This window comes from Acomys minous, assembly GCF_964271855.1.
Source record: "Acomys minous genome assembly, chromosome: 12".
In the NCBI taxonomy this organism is placed as follows: Eukaryota; Metazoa; Chordata; class Mammalia; order Rodentia; family Muridae; genus Acomys; species Acomys minous.
Genome location: NC_140493.1, coordinates 64,841,898 through 64,864,198, shown reverse-complemented (window position 1 = coordinate 64,864,198; position 22,301 = coordinate 64,841,898). Strand labels below are relative to the sequence as shown.

At 36.7% G+C, this 22,301-nt stretch overlaps 1 protein-coding gene across 1 annotated transcript; it reads left to right on the top strand.

Annotated features, from left to right (window-relative positions):
* Positions 1–353: 353 nt before the first annotated feature.
* On the top strand, positions 354–22,023 carry LOC311579596 (vomeronasal type-2 receptor 116-like; the record flags this gene model as incomplete). The annotated part of the gene is made up of 6 exons (XM_084750304.1): positions 354–463; positions 4,346–4,445; positions 4,917–5,729; positions 7,082–7,309; positions 18,222–18,345; positions 21,119–22,023. 6 exons carry the CDS (start codon positions 354–356, stop codon positions 22,021–22,023), a joined length of 2,280 nt encoding a protein of 759 aa, XP_084606430.1.
* Positions 22,024–22,301: the final 278 nt, after the last annotated feature.

Here is a 22,301-nt window from a genome sequence, read left to right as displayed (position 1 = left end):
TTTCATGGAACCAGAGACAAAACTATTATCAAATATATTTATCAACTCATGTTTTTCATATGTACTGTGGACCTCAGATGACAAGTCCCAGGGAAGATTCCTCCAGGAATGAGGAAGGACCTAAGGGAAAAAAGGAATCATGAATGTGCAAATAAACTTTCCTTTGTCCAGAAAAATAAAAGAAGGTAGGAACACACGGGTGCCCATTTGTTAGGCTGATATGCATGACACTTCACAACCACAACACCAAGGCTTATAGTAGGACAAAGATGTTCACTTTGATTTTGTTCTACTTGCTTCTGAACACTCCACTTCTCATGATGAGTTTCACTCCTTCCAGGTGCTTTTGGAGAATGAAGAATGAAGAAAAGGACAGAGAATTAATGGAAGCGTGTATTTTCTTTCTTTATACAGCGCAATGGTCTGTGGAGAAAGACTACTTTAGCAACATTCTGGATACGCTGTAAGTGCTTTTTAAGTTTTCATGTAGATGTCATCACAATTATTTCTGGAGAGGTCTGAAGATGAGAAACAGAACAATGCTTTGAATATTGTCTTTTTCTTTCAATGTATGCAGAAAGAAACAACACCAAGTCTTTTATAAACTTAATGCCATTTTATTAATTTAAATTTGCCTATAAAGTATTTTGTTTCTTCCAGTTAGCCTCTTGATTTCAAGGCCAGAAGTTGAGTGAACAAAGCAATCTCCAACATGCTAATAAAGGTTAACCCTCTTGTTGACAGTTTCCATTGCCCAGTACCCAGTGCTTTATTATCAAAACATACCCCATACTATTTCAATAAGTTTCATCATGAGAAGGTAAAATTAAATGGCCATAGAGTGTGTTTCTGTCACTGTGTATCTATTAGCTCCTGTGTAGAGGCACCTAATATTTGGAGTACACCTAGGTACAGAAAGGTTTCACATAGATGTTCATTTACTCTCTAAAATTTTCTGGATGTGGTCACTCCATGACTTTTGAACCTCCATGAAAAATGTAAGATTTCTGTCCAATGTGAACTTTAAACCTGTCCTTATATCTCCATCTTTACTTGTATACATACACAACCATTGTCTTGTAAGTAGCACAAAACCCAGTTCTTCATTTTCTATTTAGCATAAAGAAGGAATACTTAGAGTATAAATTTATGTTTGAAAATTGAGGCTATCTCTACTAGTGGTGACCACTTAATTTCCTTGTCATCTGACTGGGTTACGTTTGTAGCATGTGTAGGTAGTTGACAGTACTTGAGAACATGATTATAGGAGTTTCCTAGTAGCACATCTCTTCAATTATTTAAGAATTATGTACATTTATAATGGGCAGATCTGGGCCCAGGGGTTCTGCTCAAACTATGGCACAAACCAAAGAAAATATGTGCAGTAAATATCGAATCCCTACCCAGATCCAGCCAATGGATAGGACATTTTTCACAGATGAGTGAAGAGAGGGGACTGCCTTTCACGTGAACTCTGGTGCCCCATATTGATCACGTCCCTTTGATGGGAAAGCTCAGTGGCACTCAGGGGGAAGGATAGCAGGCTACAAATAATAGACTTTATATCCTATGATCACATAAAAAGGGAGGAGGTCCCCCTCAGTCACCGTCATAGGGGAGGGGAATAGGGTGAAAGTGGGAGGGAGGAATGGGAGGATACAAGGCATGGGATAATAATTGAGATGTAACATGAATGGAGGAATAAATTATAATAACAATAAAAAAGAAAAAAAGAATTATGTGTCTTCCTTTTTAAGTCTAAGTTGTTTATTTTCTGACACTTCTATCACATTTACCAATTATGTTTCTCTTTCAGTAATTTTACTAAGTATAATTGCATATTTTACCATGTGGATACTCTACACATTTTTTGCTTTGTGGATTTCTGACTGTTGTTTCCAAGCACAGCAAGCACTTTAGACTACTAGGCCACTCTGGTAGCTCAAGTAATTGACGTTGTTTATGTTTAGTATGCAAGAGTTAGTGCTTCTGTCACACAAGTTCAATTATCGACTTTCTAATGAGTTTTCCTTAAATGTCCAATGGCAATTTTTCTGTGCTGTAATAAAGGGTATTCTAAAAGGAGCTATTTGTATAGACAAAGATAACTCAAAGGTACAATTTCTAAATGAAAATCTAATTCTATTAAAATATGAGTGAATCATTCCGAGTGAAGGATTATATTTGATGCTTATTGTTCAGGTGGTAGGAAATAACTAGCAAGAGACAGGAATGATTTTTCCCATAAATAGAATAAAAAACCTCAATTTATTTTTTGTCCATGTCATAAAAGAGCATTGCTTATGTCCATACATACAGACACATACAGGCATACAACATTTTTTTAATGTAATATATTTGTTTATGTATTTTACTTACTGATCATTGCCCCCTCCCTCCTCTATCCCTTGCCTCATTCTCTCTCCATCTACTCCATCTGCATTCTCTGTTATTCAAAGGAGGGGATTCCCCCACCAAATCATTTCAACTCAACAATCACATCAGGATTGAATGTGTACTCTTCCCATGTGGCCTGAAAATGAATCCCTACCAAGGGAAGAGAGTAAAAAAAACAGGCAACAGAGTCCATGTTAGAGACAATCTAAGCTCCCCTTACTAGGGGACCCACACTAAGCCTGAACTACACATCACCTACATCTGTGTAGGAGTCCTAGGTCCAGTCTTTTGAGGATCCTTGGTTGGTGATTGAGTCTCCACAACTCCCTCTGTGCCCTGATAAATTGATTTCTTGTGTAGTTTATGTTAGTTTTTCATCCTTCTATACTTCCTCCTACTTTTCTACAAGAATCTGAACATTTGTCTGATATTTGGTTTTGATTCTTAGCATCTGCTTTGATTCACTGGTGTCTGAAAGCACAGTAGAGTATCAATAGTAGTGTCAGAGGTTGTCTCTCTCCTGTGTTCTGAGTCTCAGTTTGGGCAAGGCATTGCTTGGACATTCCCTAATCTCTGCTTTATTTTATCCCTGCATATCTTGTAAGAAAGGTAAATTTTGAGTCATAGTTCTTGTGGGTTGGTTGGTATTCCCCTTCCTCCATTAGGAGTTCTGTCTAGTTAGAGGGTGTCTTCTCATCTCAGTCACCACTATATTATCCCAGAACTGTCTTGTTTATCCATCTTGTCAGTGAGATATCTCCACACATGCCTTATTCTTACTGTTCAGGCCCTCTGACCTGCTGCATCAGCTCTCCCCAGGTCTGATATCCACCCTCATTTCTATCTGAGCTTTCTTGCCTACCTTGTTCCATATCTTCAACTTCTTCTGCTGTCTATTATATTCCCTTTCTGAGGTAGAATAAAGCATCCTCCCTGGGTTCCTCCTTCTTACTCATTTTCTTTGGGTCAGTAAATTCTAGTATTTTTATCCTGTGCTATATGGCTAGGTAAGTACATCCATGTGTGTTTTTGTTAGTCTAGGTTATCACACTCAGCAAATGTTTTCTAGTCTACTAGCATGAAAAATTTATATTTTCTTTGTTTTTATATCTGAGTAGTATTTCATTGTTTATTCTCCATTGTTTGTTTGAGTGACATCAACTTTTTCTGGACTCCAGCTATTATGAATAAAGCTGCTATGAACATAATTGAGCAAGTGTCCTAGGATAGATGTCCAGGTATGGTACAGCTATGTCTGGAGGTTAAGCTTTTACCAGTTTTCTGATAAAGTAACAGATTGATTTCCAAAGTCAAACATGCATCTAGTTAAATATGCATCTCTTGTGTTTGAATTTATTTGAAAATAAAATAGTAAAAAGATGTTCTGACTGAAAAATAATCTAAAAAGCAAAACAACAATATGATGATGGATAGAATAGAATATTATAGATATATTTCGAACTAATTATAATGAATTGTTAATACTGGGACCAAATATTGCCCCAGAAACACTCCTGTGCATTCATCAGTCATCCTTTCACTATCTTAGTCAATTCAGTTAATTTCATATGGAAATACCAGAAGCTCAGAGGCTCAAACATCATGTGTAATTTTCCTATTTCTATGTAATTAATAAATGAATACATAATCAGGTTTACAGCTTGGTCTAAACCTGTGGCCTTGTCTTTACCTTCTGAGTAATTACTCAATAACCACAGACGGAAATGCTTTCCATAAAATATGCATATTTTGTGTAGATGAACTCACATGAAATTTGATAGGTGTTCTAAAATTCCATATTTTTATCTTTGCAAACTTTATTCCACGGAATAATTGTTCCAACCATAGGGATAAAGACAATATCTTCAAGTACAGGATAGTCATTATATTGATTTCAAATGATTATGTGTATACTTCTGTACATAATAAATATTGTACCATTTTACAGAACACCAGCTGAAAGCCAGTTTCCTATGGTTTTGGCTTTTTCCTTGGATGAAATAAACAGAAACCCTGATCTTCTACCAAATATGTCTTTAGTATTTCAAGTACCACATTTCATAAGTGTGTCAGAATTAAAAGTTCTCATTCATGTTTCTCAACCAACTCATTTGTTTTCTCCTAATTATGACTGTGCTCAAGTAGTCAGTTGTACAGTATTTCTTACAGGACCAAACTGGGAAGCATCTGTATTATATCACATATTCATGTACAGCCATGAACCTCAGCAGGTGAGAGATTGTGCGGTTAAAATTTAATTAATTTGTGTCTCCATTGGTGGCTTTGATAAGATGCAAAAAAAAGTGTAAAGAGGAGACTGGTCTTACTGGCCATATGTCAATCTGTGTAGTTCAATGGTATTATTCAGATACTTGATGATGATATGGAATTTCTTTGTGTGAAATGGGGATAAGAGGAGAAGTAACAGGTAAGGGGAATTTCTAGAGATTTTTACAGATCAAATGTGTTTACAAGTTCTTAAAAGTGCATGTTACCTCATGCTGCTCCCTGTGTCCTAGGTTCTTCATCTTACTTATGGGCCTTTCCATCCTCTCCTGAGTGACCGTGTACAATTTCCCTATATTTATCAGATGGCACATGAGGATACATCTCTTGCCGTGGCCCTCGTCGCCTTCTTACTTTATTTAAACTGCAATTGGGTAGGGCTGGCCATCTCTGACAATGAACAGGGTACACAATTTCTCTCAGATTTGAAAAGAGAGATGGAAAAGGATACAGTTTGCTTTGCCTTTGTGAACATGATCCCAGTGAACATGGCGGTATACATGTCAAGAGCTGAAGTGTATTACAACCAAATCATGACATCATCAACAAACGTTGTCATCCTTTATGGTGACACATACAGTACTCTTGCTGTAGCCTTTAGAATGTGGGAATCTGGAGGTATACAAAGAACATGGATCACCACCTCACAGTGGGATGTTCCTACAAGTAAGAGCGATTTCACACTTGACCCATTCCATGGGACTCTTGCTTTTGCACAGCATCATGGTAAGATTTCAGGTTTTAAAAATTTTGTCCAGACATTGAACCCTCTCAAATACTCAGATAAATATCTGGCAAGCCTGGAGTGGATGAACTTTAACTGTGAATCCTCAGCATCTAACTGTAAGACAATGAAGAACTGCTCAACCAATTTCTCATTGGAATGGCTAATGGCACAGACTTTTGACATGGCCTTCAGTGATAACAGTTATGACATATACAATGCTGCATATGTTTTGGCCCATGTCATTCATGAGGTGCTTTTTCAACAGGTAGAAAATCAGCCAATTGACTATGAGAAAAAACATGGTCATATCTGCTCGAAGGTAATATTTCTTCTATTGGATTATACATGATCTTATCAATGTCATAGTTTTTAAGAGTCTCTCAGATGATTAACTGAGTGAACTAGGAAATGTTTCCCCAAAACCTCGGTTTCTAAATGTTTTTATGCTGACACAATAAATCTAGAGCTTTATATGTATCTTCAAATACAATGGTATTGGAATGAAAGACACCACTTATCAGTGAAAATCAGTGATTCTGTAACAGAGCAACTGAATATGATCATACTTGTTCTAATATTTGAGAGATAATTAGTCTTTCCTCATTAATGTTCTCCTTGATAAGGAGATGAGTGTTCATTAATTCTGAAATTTGAGGTAATAAGTTCAGGGGATTGTTTTCTCAATTGATTATCCCCAAATGTAGTCTCTGTTCACCTTCCTCAAAGTCTTAGTATAATTGCATACAAATAGTTATGTGAATCAGTTTATTACACACACACACACACACACACACACACACACACACACACTAATTTGTTTGGATATATGTTTCCCACTGTATTTGTGTTTCTAAGTGTGTTTCTGTGTATCTCTGTGTATATCTGCATTTATGTGTGTGTGTACAGATATGTGTGCACATGTGTGTGTTTCTGTCCATCTGATTATCTGTTCATAGAAGTGAGCATAAATTGTCTGTGTCTAAATGCTCATGTGTATGTTTGTTTCTCTTTTGTGTATGTCTGTTTGTATTTATAAGCACATGTGTCTGTGTGTTCTGTGTTTTTGTATATTGGATTGCACATATGTAATCTCTTGTTCTGTGTGTGTGTGTGTGTTTCTATCTCTCTCTCCTTTGATATTGTGAGCATAAATGTGTTTTTGTGTCAATGTCTCTCTGTGTGAATGTTTGTATCTCATTATGTCTCCCTATGTGTATTTGTCTGTTCATGTGTGTGTCTATGTATGTGTTTGGTACATTTCTGTACTTGTTTGTCTATTTGGGTGTATATGTATGTCTGTGTCTGTATGTTCATATGTGTGTCTGGACATGTATATTAATGTGTGTGTAAACAAATATGGGGCTATATTATGTGCGTATCTCTATATAGATGTGGGTCTCTCTGTGTGCAGATCCATGTGTGTGTGTGTGCTGTGTGTTTGTGAGTTGTACATGTATGTTTGAAGTGTAAGTGCTTATCTATGCTTGTGTTTCTTAGTTTCCTTTCAGTGTACTAAAATTCTGCAAATATGACAAATTAATATAATGTTCTGTTTTCATTGAGAATCTCCACCTGATACCTTCGATAAAATTGCATTTCAGAGGTAATCATCATACATTTTCTCCAACCTGGGAAGAGCATATAGATTATATAATACTGCCTGTTTTTCAGATGCACTCCTTGATGAGAAAGACCCACTTCATAACTCCTACTGGAGACAAAGTGACCATGAACAAGAAAGAAAAACTTCAGAAAGAGTATGACATTTTCTACATTTGGAATCTCCCACATGATTTTGAACTTAAGTTGAAGATAGGAAAGATTAGCCTATATTTTCCACATGGTCAACAGCTCCATTTATCTGAAGACATGCTAGAGTGGGCCACAGGAAGTCGACAGGTGGGTTTAAAGAACTGTACTGATTTCCATTACATACAAGTAAACACTGTGTGTTTAGTTGGTCCATTTATGCTTTTTATAAGTTAGTGAAATGAAATAAACTGTCCCATAAGGAACCTACTTCTAGTCTGTTATATTTCTTATTTTCACTATTTTTTATGTTATTTCTTCAAGGAGTTCATGCAACAGTTACACTGTATTTTATTATAAAAGAAACTGTTTTGTTTTAATATGAATATGAAACAACTCTTGACCACTCATTTATAATATTTCCAGTAAAGTGAGTAATATACTCATGGTACCATTCTTACTACTATATAGTGATTTCCTCACTTATTATGAATATCTGATAAAAAAAGTTAAAGAGACTGAGGCTAAGTGTAATGATACAGCAAATTAAGAATACAAAGGCATTAGAAAACAAACTCATCATTTCTTTTAGTTTTAATTATCTTTTTAAATTTAAATTTTTTATTTTATTCATTTTACATCCCAGCTTTAGGCCCCTCCCTTGTGTCCTTGCAGGCCCACCCTCTCTCCTCCTTCCTCCTATGCCCCTTCCCTAGTCCATAGAGAGGGGAACCCTTCTCCTCTACTTACTGACCCCAGCCTATCAAGTATCATAAGGACTGCCTGCATACTCTTCCTCTGTGATTTGATAATGTACCACATCACGGGGAAGTGATCAAATTGAAGGCAACACTTTTATTTTATATGTTTGCTTAAGCCTTCTGACAAAGAATTCCTAAATTGTCAACCCCCCTAATCATAAATTAATAATGTTGTGATACATATTAAATATTCTATGAATTATTACTTTATTTTCTTTCTTTTTTATATGTCTGTGGGTTTTCTTCTGGATATATGTCCATGCAACACTGGAGTATGTGGTGTATATGGACATTAAAAAAGTGATGCAAATCCGTGGGAATGTGAGACAGCTTAAATGTGCAAAATGGGTGCAAGATATCAATTGATATTCACAGTTTGTCCATGCCTCAGCTCTTAATTATGCCATGTAAAGAAACTGCTCACTACAATCCTTGCCTGGTCCTCTTAAATGTTGTGTAGTTCATTCAAAGTAATGAAACGGTGTCTAGTTTCCTTCTGTGTATTTGAAGTTATTGGTAGTAACACATTTTTGCTATGCAAAAATTTGGGAATAAAAGATTTCATCATAGCTCCAGGGTATGTCACAGGTACGAATTCTAATGTGGCTGGTTTTAAGATATACTATTCGAACTAACAACTACAAAGTTGTTTACATTTTAAAGCTATATTTTAAATTATATCTCAGGTTACTTATGTACTGTGACATTTGCAGTTAATAGTCCTTCTCAGAGTTATGAGAGGAATCATTTTTTATACAGAGGAACACAGGATCTGAAGTTTAGCTACTGAGATACATATGCATTCAACGGCAGCAATGAAATCGCATGTGTTTTCTAAACAAAGCTTGATTGAGCATTACAAAAACATGCACGAGAATAATACTCAATACTAAAAAAAATATAGAATCAATGCTCTGCTTCCAGATATGCATATCAGGATACATGCAGAAAAAAACAAACATAAAAATGATGATATCAAATTTATCTAGTTCAATATGTTACAGCCATAATTTTAAATAAGAGTATGTTTAATTATATGCTAAATACATAATTCAAAAATGATTATTAGAATGTTTTATGAAAAGTGAGAAGAGGAGACATACATTACCTCTGGAAGGATACAAGGGGTCACAAAAACTAACACAAAATAAGCCACTGAAAAAGGATGTGAAAAAGGAATCCCATGAAGGTACAAAATAATAAAAATAGTCCAACAAAAATATATAAAGGAAAAACAATTTAAAGGAAATAAAATTCTTAGTAAAAGGTCTCACCAAAACAATAGTTCAAAATAAGGACAAGATTGCAAAGCTTGAATGTTGTGCATAAGTATTAGAAAATTCAGACTATAACAAAAATAAAACAAAACAGAAGATACAAAATAGAGGAGACCGAGGGTTTCTTATTAAAAGATCAAATTTACAATCCAGGGACACAAGGGAAAAAGAAGGACATGCTCAACTCATCAGCACTATATCGAGTATAATGTAATCAAAATTTCATGTGATATGTCTGCCCATCGAGATACAACAGTCATTTATATAGCAAACATTCAAAATCAGGAAATGAACAAACCCTGACATATTTAACTTAAAAAATTATTTTGTAACAAAGACATAAAGTTGAAGGCTGCAGTGCAGAAGACTCTGTCATAGTAAGTTCCCATCTGTATATCAGTCAATGTCACTATGGACGTTCTTACAGGAGGAGAGTAACAGTGATGTGTTTCAAACATTTAACAGCCAACCACAGTAAATAAAAGAGAAAAGTTATTCCTCATAGTAGAAGGATACAGAACAGAGTTCAATAATAGTCACAATCACAAGAATTTATAAGCACTGAAAAATCATGATGAAAAAAACTAGTTGAACCACTTCACACAATGAATGTAAGAATCAAAGGAACACATAGAAAGCACTAAGCTCCAGAGAAGAGCAACTATTAGAAAACTATTAAATACTACAATATAAACACGTAGACAATATTCACCATATAATCAACAATAATAATTTATTGTTAATGATCGCATTCTCTAATAAAAAATCCATAGAAACAAGATTGGTTCAATAAAACAACAACAACAACCACCACAACAACAACCCTAAATTTTTCTATATTACTTCCATAGAAAAAGATATTTTTAATCATAATGGAATCCTTCTATAAAAAATGGGAGTGATGCATTGTTATGAAATGGAAACAAACAAATGAAAAACTCTGAAGATATTCACTTTGATGCACATGGATGGCATAGTTCTTAAGTAAACACCTATTAAGACAATTCAACAACACACACAATTCTATTTCACTCAAGAAGTGCAATAGTGATTCAAAAATGCAGATTAGTTAAATGAGATACACAATATAAATACACTCTAAGATGGAATTATATGACTATACAAAAATATTCATAAATGTGTTATAAGCACACAACAAGAAAATTTGCTCAACCATGTTCATAGCAGCCTTATTCATAATAGCCAGAACATGGAAACAGCCTAAGTGTCCCTCAATAGAAGAATGGATAAAGAAACTGTGGTACATATACACTATGGAATACTATTCAGCTATTAAAAACAAGGAATTCCCGAAATTTGTGGATAAATGGATTGAGCTAGAAATGATCATAATGAGTGAATTAACCCAGAAGCAGAAAGAGTCAAATGGTATATACTCATATCTGCATATTAGCCCAAGGGGCAAGTCCCATGAAAGCCTTCACTTACCAGGAAACTGAAACAGAGGGGAGGACATTCTAGTGGGACTCTAGATGAGAGAATCATGGGAGAATGGCAAAGTAGAAGGATCCAGAGGGTCCTAGAAGCCTACAAGTAGAACACTATGATAGGCAGATTTGGGCTCAAAGGGATGGGATAACCATTGAGATGTAACAAGAATAAATTAATAAAGGAGAAAAAAATAAAATAATAAATAAATAAATAAATAAATAAATCCATCATTCATTCAGAATAAAAGAGAAACATGTTGGAACACAAAGAACAGGTAATGTCTTGACAGAAAACAATTTTTATGGCAAACAGATTGCAAGCATTGTGCTAAATGAAGAGAAAATTTTTCAATAAAATCAGAATTTTATGATTATGGGTATATGTGGTATATATTTTAATCCAAACAGTTTGTAGGCATAGTTAGAAAATTCTCTGTTGATATGTGGCCAGTTTGACAAATATAGCTAATCTAAGGCTGTCAGTGTGACATAGAGACCATGCCTTAAAATACTGAACAGAAATGGGGCAGCAATGTGCACTGTCTCCACTCTTCTTCAAAATGGTCATTAAAAATCTTACCAAGTGCCTAGCTGGAGATTGGGATAGATACTGGGACTTCCTACTGGGACTCTAGGTGAGAGAGGTAAGGATGAATGTGAAAATAGAAGGTCCTAGAAACCTACAAGAAGACAAATAAGGCAAGCATATCTGGACTCAGGTGGGTCAGCTAAAAATCCTGTACTAACCAAGGACAATGCATGCAATAAACCTAGAACTCGTATCCATATCTAGCCAATGGACAGCACAATTCTCCACAATTGTGTGGATAGCAGGGACTGACTCAGACACGGACTCTGGTGTCCCCTATTTGACCACTCCCTCTCGGTGGGGAGACCTGGTGATGCTCAGAGGGAAAGTAAGCAGGCTCACAGGAAGAGACCTGAAAGGCTGTGATCTTATAGTGGGAGACAATGTCCCCTTCTGTCACAGACCTAGGGAAGAGGAATAGGGTGAAAGAGGGAGGGATGGGGAATTGGAAGACACAAGTCAGGGGATAAAAAATTAGATTTATTCTGAATAAAATACTTAAATAAAAAAATCTTACCAAATGCCAAAACAACTGTGAAAATATATTTTAAAAAGAGAGAAAATGTTCAATTATAAGTGAGTATACACCATTTGAGTCTTGCTGTTTCTGTATTAACTCACTCAGTATGATCTTTTCTAGTTCCATCCATTTGTCCACATATTTCTGGACTACCTTGTTTTTAATAGCTGAGTAGTATTCCAGTATTCCATAGTGTAAATATACCACAGTTTCTTTAAAAAATTTTTTTATTAATTTATTCTTGTTACATCTCAATGGTTATCCCATCCCTTGTATCCTCCCATTCTTCCCTCCCTCCCATTTTCCCCTTATTCCCCTCCCCTATGACTGCTCCTGAGGGGGATTTTCCCCCCCTGTATATGCTCATAGGGTATCAAGTCTCTTCTTGGTAACCTGCTGTCCTTCCTCTGAGTGCCACCAGATCTCCCCCTCCAGGGGACATGGTCAAATATGGGGCACCAGAGTACGTGTGAAAGTACGTACTCTCTACTCAACTGTGGAGAATGTCCTGTTCATTGGCTAGATCTGGGTAGGGGTTTAAAGTTTATGGCCTGTATTGTCCTTGGCTGGTGCCTTAGTTTGAGTGGGACCCCTTGGCCCAAATCTGCCTATCGTAATGTTCTACTTTTAGGTTTCTAGGACCCTCTGGATCCTTCTACTTTGCTATTCTCCCATGCTTCTCTCATCTAGAGTCCAAATAGGATGTTCTCCCCTCTGTCCCAGTTTCCTGGTAAGTGAAGGCTTTCATGGAACATGGCCCTTAGGCTAGTATGCAGATATGAGTATATACCATTTGAGTCTTTCTGCTTCTGGCTTAACTCACTTATTATGATCATTTGTAGTTCAATCCATTTGCCCACAAATTTCAGGAATTCCTTGTAATTAATAGGTGAATAGTATTCCATAGTGTATATGTACCACAGTTTCTTTATCCATTCTTCTATTGAGGGATACTTAGGCTGTTTCCATGTTCTGGCTATTATGAATGAGGCTGCTATGAACATGGTTGAGCAAATGTTCTTGTTGTGTGCTGGAGCATATTCTGGGTATATTCCAAGGAGTGGAATAGCTGGGTCTTGAGGAAGCCCTATTCCCAGTTTTCTGAGATAGCACCAGATAGATTTCCAAAGTGGCTGTACTAGTTTGCATTCCCACCAGCAATGAAGGAGTGTTCCTCTCTCCCCACATCCTCGCCAGCATGTGATGTAGCTTGCATTTTTGATATTAGCCATTCCAGTGGGAGTAGGATGGAACCTCAGAGTTGTTTTGATTTGCATTTCCCTGATGATTAAGGAGGTTGAGCATTTCTTTAAGTGCTTCTCAGCCATTTGATATTCCTCTGTTGAGAATTCTCTGTTTAGTTCCAAGCCCCATTTCTCAATTGGGTTATTTGGTTTGGTGGTGTTTAAATTCTTGAGTTCTTTATATATTTTGGGTATTAGACCTTTGTCAGATGTAGGGTTGGTGAAGATCTTTTCCCTGTCTGTAGGCTGTCGCTTTGTTCTCTTGACAGTGTCTCCTGCCTTATAGAAACTTCTCAATCACATGAGGTCCCATTTACTAATTGTTGACATTAAGGCCTGGGCTGTTGGTGTTCTGTTCAGGAAGTTGTCTCCTGTGCCAATATGTTCCAGGCTCTTCCCCACTTTTTCTTCTAAGTGACTTAGTGTCTCTGGGTTTATGTTGAGGTTTTTGATCAACATGGATTTGAGTTTTGTGCAAGGTGACAAATATGGGTCCAGTTGCATTTTTTACACATAGACCTCCAGTTAGACTAGCACCATTTGTTGAAGATGCTATCCTTTTTCCATTGAATGGATTTGGCTTCTTAGTCAAAAATCATGTGACCATATATGTGTGGATTCATATCTGGTTCTTCGATTCGATTCCACGGATCAACCAGTCTGTTGCTGTGCCAGTACCATGCTGTTTTAATAACTATTGTTTTATAGTACAGCTTGAGATCAGTTATGGAGATTCCTCCAGAGGATCTTTTATTGTAAAAGATTGTTTTAGTAATTCTGGGGTTTTTTGTTTTTCCATATGAAGGTCAGAATTGAACTTTCAATGTCTTTAAAAATTGTGGTGGTATTTTGGTAGGGATTGCACTGAATCTGTAGATTGCTTTTGGTAGGTTGGCCATTTTTACTATGTTAATTCTCCTGATCCATGAGCAAGGAAGATCATTCCATCTTCTCATGTCATCTTCAATCTCTTTCTTCAGAGTTTTGAAATTTTTTTAAACAGGTCCTTCACTTGCTTAGTTAGAGTAACTCCTACATATTTTATATTGCTTGTGGCTAGTGTGAAGGGTGTGGCTTTCCTAATTTCTTCCTCTTCAAGCTTGTCATTTGTGTATAGGAAGGCTACAGACTTTTTTGAATTAATTTTTTTATCCAGCCAATTTGCTGAAGGTGTTTTTCAGCTGTAGGAGTTCTCTGGTGGAATTTTGAGGGTCACTTATGTACACTGGCTTATCATCTGCAAAGAGGAATAATTTGACTTCCTCCTTTCCCATTTGAATACCCTTGATCTCCTTTTGTTGTCTTATTGCTCTGGCTAGAACTTCGAGTACTATATTGAAGAGATATGGAGAGACTGGGCAGCCTTGCTTTGTTCCCAATTTTAGAGTAATTTCCTTCTGTATCTCACCATTTCCTTTTATGTGGGCTATTGGCTTGCTGTATATAGCCTTTATTATGTTGAGGAAATTGCCTTGTATCCCCAATCTCTCTAAAACTTTAAACATGAATGGGTGTTGGATTTTATCAAATGCTTTTTCTGCATCTAAAGAGATGATCATGGGTTTTTTTTATTTTCAGTTTCTTTATATGATGGATTACATTGATGGTTTCTGTATATCTTACACCATCCCTGCATGTCTGGAATGAAGCCTACTTGGTCATGATGAATGATATCTTTGATGTGTTCTTGTATTCGTTTTGCAAGTATTTATTTAGTATTTTTGCATGGATGTTCATAAGAAAAATCCGTCTGAAATTCTCTTTCTTTGTTAAGTCTTTGTGAGGTTTAGGTATCAATTTGACTATGGCCTCATAGAATGAATTTGATAATGTTCCATCCCTTTCTATCTTTTGGAGTAGCTTGAAGAGTATCAGTATTAGCTTGCCCTGGAATGTCTGGTAGAATTCTGCACTGAAACCATCTGGCCCTGCGCTTTTTTTTTAGTTGGGAGACTATCAATGATTGCTTCTATTTCTGTAAGAGAAATGGGACTATTTATCTTATTTATCTGTGCTTCACTCAACTTTGGCAAGTGAAATTGATCAAGAAAATCATCAATTTCCCTTAGATTTTCAAATTTTGTGGCATATATGTTTTCGAAGTAGGATCTTATGATTCTTTGTATTTCTTCAGTGTCTGTTGTTATGTCTCCCTTTTCATTTCTGATTTTGTTGATTTCAATCCTGTCTCTCTGCCTTTTAGTTAGTTTGGCTAATGGTCTGTCTATCTTGTTGATTTTCTCAAAGAACCAGCTCTTGGTTTTGTTGATTCTTTGGACTGTTTTTTAGTTTCCAATTTGTTAATTTCAACACTGTTTGATTATTTCCAGACGTGTTCTCCTTTTGTGTGTTTCTGCTTTGTTTTTTTTCTAGGGCTTCCAGCTGTGTCGTTAAGATGCTTATGTGCGATGTTTCCAGTTTCTTTTTAATGGCACTTAGTGCTATGAATTTTCCTCTTAGCACTCCTTTTAATGTATGCCACAAATTTAGGTGTGTTGTTCCTTCATTTTCATTGAATTTCAGAAACTCCTTGATTCCTTTCTTTATTTCTTCCCTGACCCAGGTGTCATTTAGCAGAGAGTTCTTTACTTTCCACATACATGTAGGCTTTTTGTTATTTTTGTTGTTGTTGAATTGCATCCTAGGACCATGGTGATCTGATAGGATACAAGGTATTATTTCAATCATCTTGTATCTATTGAGGCCTGCTTTGTATACCACAGTTTCTTCATCCATTCTTCTATTGAGGGACACTTAGGTTTTCTCCATGTTCTGGCTATTATGAAAAGGCTGCTATGAACATGGTTGAGCATATGCCCTTGTTGTGTGCTGGAGCATTTTCTGGGTATATTCCAAGGAGTGAAATAGCTGATTCTTGAGGAAGTCCTATTCCCAATTTTCTGAGCTAGCACCAGTGGTTGTACACATTTGCATTCCCACCAGCAATGAAGGTGTGTTCCTCTTTCTCTACATATTCATCACCATGTGGTGTCACTTGAATTTTTTTATCTTAGCCATTCTGATGGGTGTAAGATGGAATCTCAGAGTTGTTTTGATTTGCATTTCCCTGATGACTAAAGATTTATATCCTCACTTATAATTGTACAGTAGCCCAAGGGGCATGTCTCTCGAAAGTCTTCACTTAGCAGGAAATTGGAATAGATGTGAAGACATTCTATTGGGAGTGTAGGTGAGAGAAATATGGGAGAATGGAGAATTAGAAGGATACAGAGGGTCCTAGAAATTCACAAGAAGAACATTAGGATTGACAGATCTTGGACCAGGAGTTATTCTCAATGTATGGCACCAACCAAGACCAATATGTACAGTAAACATGGACCCCCAATGAGATCTAGCCAATGGACAGAACATTCACCACAGTTGAGTGGAGACTGGAGAATGACTTTCACAAAACTCTGATGCCCCATATTTGACCATGTCCCCTTGATGGGGAGGCCTGGTGGCTCAGATGAAGGATAACAGGCTACCAAGAAGAGACTTGATACCCTATGATGATGTACAGGGGAAGGCGGTCTCCCTCAGTCACAGACATAGAAGAGAGAAATACGGTGAAAGGGAGAGGGAGGGAGGAGCAGGAGGATATAAGGGACGGCATAACAATTGAGAAGTAATATGAATAAATTATAAGAAAATTCAGAAAATAAGAGAAAGTAATGTTCCCCATTCTAGATAGAGTTGAGGTATCCCAATGCTAAAGAGTGAGACCCTGTTTCACAACCACCACAGCAAAAGGAAGCATTCTATTTAACTGTATATGTGGAGAATATGAGATGAACTTGTGCACCAGTGACAATGTGGTCTTCACTTAGCCCTTAATACTGAATGAAACATTCAAATAAGCATGCAACAATCAGCTAATTTCTAATGCTCCTTACAGAGCCTCATCATAAAGTTCAGTGTAATACAAAGATAACCTTCCTTTAACCTAAGAAAACCTTCCATTAACATCAAACAAACTAACTTAAGAATATATTATTAATTTGTTCATATTGCATCTCAATTGTTATCCCATATCTTGTATTCTCCCATTCCTCCCTCCCTCCCACTTTCCACCTACTCTCCTGTCCTACATCTGTGACTGAGGGTGACCTCCTCCCTCTGTATATGCTCATAGGGTATCAAGTCTCTTCTTGGTAGCCTGCTATTCTTCGTCCGAGGGCCACCAGGCCTCCCCTTCAAGGGGCCATGGTCAAATATGGGGCACCAGAGTTTGTGTGAAAGTCAGCCCCGATTCTCCACTCAACTGTGCAGAATGTCCTGTCCATTGTCTAGATCTGGGTAGGGGTTCGATGCTTATTGCATGTATTGTCCTTGGCTGGTGCCATAGAAACAAACTGACTTTTACTCAGGTTCCCACAATATTTGTAGGCTCCTTAAGGTCTTCTCACTTCAGGAAACACATCACATTACAGCTTCTTACACATCAACTCGGCACTTTGTCACTAGGATTGTCTTTTCAATTGTGTTTTTTCTTTACACTAAGTTTGTGATGATTTGAAGTCTTAATTTACTGGAGCATGTGTTTGTCATCTGAGACTTGAGGAGATATTTCGTCTGTTTTAGATGTGCTTTTGTCGTATCTTGCTAAGTCATTGCTTTGATTAAACTTTGGCCCTGAACAAAGTGAGGAGAAAGGTTGTTTTGGCTCATGGGTTATAAACAAGGGAAGACAAGGACGGAATTTGGAGACTGAAACTAAGACACAGGCCCTTGAAAGAACACTGCTTACTGGCTTGCTCTGTTTCATTTCTCATATACCCTTGCCTAGCAACAGCATTGTCTTTAGTAGACCTGGCATGCCTACAATGAATACCAAATATAAAATGCATTAGCGTTAGAAAGATGGGTTATTCTGACAGAGAGAATTTCTCAGGTAAGGTTCATTCCATGCTCTCTATCTTCTTACTATACTTTGCGTCAGCTTGATGAAAATCAGCAAGGAAACCAGGTTGCAATCTCTGTAGTGTTTGCTCAAAATACACTAAAATTGTTTCCAGAATGTCTAAGATTTGGTAAAGAACTCCACTTTTTATCAACTTTTAAAAATATATTCAGATTTTTGGCATTATACAATGTGCTAAGTGACATGTGGTACCTCAGCTTATGTATATAAAATAAGCTTATTGATATCTCAACATGCTAATATAATGTAGTTATGGATGTAGTAGGTAAAACTCAATATGTATCTTATTTTCTCAGATGCTGCCCTCTGTATGCAGTGCTGACTGTGGTCCTGGATTCAGAAAATTCAGGCAGGAGGGAATGCCAGCCTGCTGTTTTATTTGTATCCGCTGTCCAGAAAATGAAATTTCTAATGAGACAAGTGAGTGTTTGCTGCTGTGATAAATCCTTTACACTGAGACCCCTCTCCACCAACAAAGAGATGCTGAAGGAGTCTAAAAGGCAACTACAAAAATAAAATATACCATTTTCTCAATTAGCAGTCACAGGAATACAAACACTAACAATGTCATAACAGCAACAACAACAATCACAAAAACCCTTTTACCTAGATTTACATTTTTATTCAATTTATGTCTGTCACATCATATTTTCTCAAAGAAACAAAATCGACATGCAGTGTGAGCACATTCTGTATGAGATCTGGTATGGTTATTATTTTCCCCTATAACTTCATGCACACAAGTTTCCAGTCATGAATTTTTAAAATGTCCTTTCATTCTTTTTGCATATATACATATACATATACATATACATATACATATACACTCTACGTGTGTTTATGTACACAGTGTATGGAAAGAATCCAACAGAAGACAGAATATGGCACAAGAACTGATGGACTGTGTAATGGAGGTGCTAGAAACCAAGTCTGTGTCCTTAGAAAAATTAGTGTAGAGATCAAAAAATTAAATGTAAAATTAGCAAAAACTGCTGCATATGAGACAGAATTTGTGTGATATGTAGAGCCCCATTTTCTTTTTCCCCCTTTTTTATTGTAATTTAATTTGATTACATCCCAATTGTTATTCACTCATCCATTTTCAAATGTCTGATGTGATTTGTTCCTAGGAAGGTGAAGATAATTCTTAACACATAATGTACAAAATATAAGGAGTCTTATATCAAATATTTTATACATAGCACCCAATTAATAATTTCGTGAAATAATAGATTAGAATCGTTTTGTGCTGAAAGTAGTTAGTACAAAAATTAAATTTTTATTACAGCCTACAAAGCCAGTTTAGTAAAATGATTATATACTTATGCTTGACAAAATGCAAGTTGACAATGTGAAGTTTTTACAACATTTGCCTTTGATACTATGCAATGAAATTCAAGTTCTTAAAGTACCTTTCTGGCCAATAATATGGCTCTACATTTAAATCATTTGCCACTAAGAATGATAGCTGGAGTTCATCCCCAGGACCCATATAGTGAGAGGAGGCAAAGAACTCTTAGAAATGCCTTGTGACATCTATGCACTCAAATAACATACATAATGATGAAATAAACTGTAATAAAATTATTTTAAATGTTAAAAATTAATAAGAACTCATGGTAATAACATAAATAGATAGAAAAAGAGTAATAGTATTTATAGGTTTGTAGGTATGTTGTGAATGTATGTGTACATAAGGGCAGATGAAGGTGAGAGACAACTAATACCTCTATAATTAATTTGAAGGCAATTGTGAAACACCTCACATGGGTTCTGGGAACTGAACTCAGGTCTTGTGCAAGAGCAGGACATTCTCTTCATAGTTCAGCTAACTTTCCAACACTTTAGGCAAAGTAACTAGTAACAATTTCCCATCAATAAATTGTTCTACAGGAAAGATTTAACAACCAGGAAGCATCTTATAACTCTGTGAAACTATCTAATGAATCAGTGGTATTCCAATGAAATTTCCTACCATTGCCATTTCAGGAGAGGATATTATGAGTGAAGTAGTTTGTTCCACGCAAAAAAATCTGTCACTGGCCAGATGTGGTGGTGCACGCCTTTAATCTCAGTACTTGGGAGACAGAGGCAGGTAGATCACTGTGAGTTCAAGGCCAGCCTGGTCTACAAAGTGAGTCCAGGACAGCCAAGACTACACAGAGAAACCCTATCTTGAAAAAAAATCTAGGTAACTTTTGAGTTTTGTTTTTGTTTCTTCCATGGTGCTTATTGATATATAAATTTACCTCAGAATATGTTCAGAAAGTTTGGGTCTCATAGAGATTGAAACTAGGGAAGCAAGAAGATGCTGAATGCTTCCCACGAAGGTAAAATAAAGATGAAAAGCTTCTAGTGATCAGTCTGTAGAGAGGTTTCTACCTTCAGTGATAGAATTAGTGCTTTTCATTATCAAGACTCAGGAATTGTTTTTCTTTACTGCCATATGAGAACATAAATAAGGACATATTAATAATTCTTTTTTATTTTTTACAGTTTTCAAGCCTTTATATTACGTTTATATACCGAGAAACTTTACTTCTCGTACTCACATTCCTACTTCTCCCAAATGATTATCAAATTTATGAGCACATCTGTTACACTTTTTTGGTCACATAAATATAAATACTCACACACACACACACACACACACACACACAAACACACACACTCCCAACCCTAATGATTTCTTTTACTGTTCCTTAGATATCATTATGCTCAGGCTGGGAATTAGAAAAACTGTCACAGTTCTTCCCCAAGCAGAAGACAGTCTCTGTCTCTGATAAAGAAAGCATTAATTAAACAATCAGTGAACTCAGGCAGCACTGAGTGCATGGGAAAGGAGGTTTTAAATGACATTCAGTCATGCTGTGGTTAATGAGTTTAGATTCTGTGAATTTATCAGAATAAGTCATTTCATGAGAGCATCCAGAATGATTTAAGAAGTCTAGTTTATAAAAACCTTGTAAATGATATCAGCAACACTGTTAAATAGACAAAATTTGCTTTGGTTTTCTTCTCTAAAAAGATAATAAGAATTAATAAATAGAAGCATTGTTGTACAGCAATGTCGTTCAATCATATTATCAGCAGTAAGGTGGAGATATTGCAAAGCTTTGCCAACACACTTATTGAAATATCTTGTAAATAAACTGCTGAAGCTATACTAACAAATATTTCCTTTCTGATTCAGACATGGACAAATGTGTGAAGTGTCCAGAGGACCAGTATGCCAACACAGAGCAGAATCACTGCATCCACAAAGCTGTGATTTTTCTGAGCTATGAAGACCCCTTGGGGATGGCTCTGGCCTTCATGGCCTTGTGCTTCTTTGCCTTCACAGCTCTGGTTCTTGGGGTATTTTTGAAGCACAATGACACAGCCATTGTGAAGGCCAATAACCGCACTCTCAGCTATATCTTACTCATGTCACTCATGTGCTGTTTCCTCTGCTCCGTACTCTTCATTGGCCATCCCAACTCAGCCACTTGCATTTTACAGCAAATCACATTTGGAATTGTATTCACTGTGGCTATTTCCACTGTTTTGGCCAAAACAATTACAGTGGTTCTGGCTTTCAAAGTCACAGCTCCTGCAAGAATAATGAGGTACATTCTGGTTTCAGGAACACTTAACTACATTATTCCTCTCTGTACACTCATCCAAATTATTCTTTGTTCAATCTGGCTTGCAGCTTCTCCACCAGCTGTTGATATTGATGGAGACTCTGAGCATGGCCTCATCATCATTGTGTGCAACAAGGGTTCAGTAATTGCATTTTACTGTGTAATTGGATATTTGGCATGTCTTGCCTTGGGAAGCTTCACTGTGGCTTTCTTGGCCAGGAACCTGCCTGATACTTTCAATGAAGCCAAGTTCTTGACATTCAGCATGCTGGTGTTTTGTACTGTGTGGATTACTTTCCTCCCTGTCTACCATAGCACCAAGGGCAAGGTCATGGTGGCCTTGGAGATTTTTTCCATCTTGGCTTCCAGTGCAGGGATGCTGGGGTGCATCTTTGTCCCAAAGTGCTACATAATTTTATTAAGACCAGACAAAAATTCTCTTCAAAAGATCAGGGGGAAATCATATTCCTAAAGGCATAGTTAATGAGTACTTTTTGTTAATTTAATTTATTTATTCAGTTTACATGCTGATTATAGACCCACTCCTTTATCTCCTTCCAGTGCCACCCTTCCTTCCTCTCTCCATCCCCTCTTCTCTGTGCCTCAGATTAGTGGAGAATCACTTCCTATGCATGTCATCTCTCCATGTTGCATCAGTACTGACCATGTCCTCTTCTCGTGGCACCTAGAAAGATAGTACCACAAGGAGGAAATAATAAAAAATCTGGCATCACAATCCATGTCAGTACC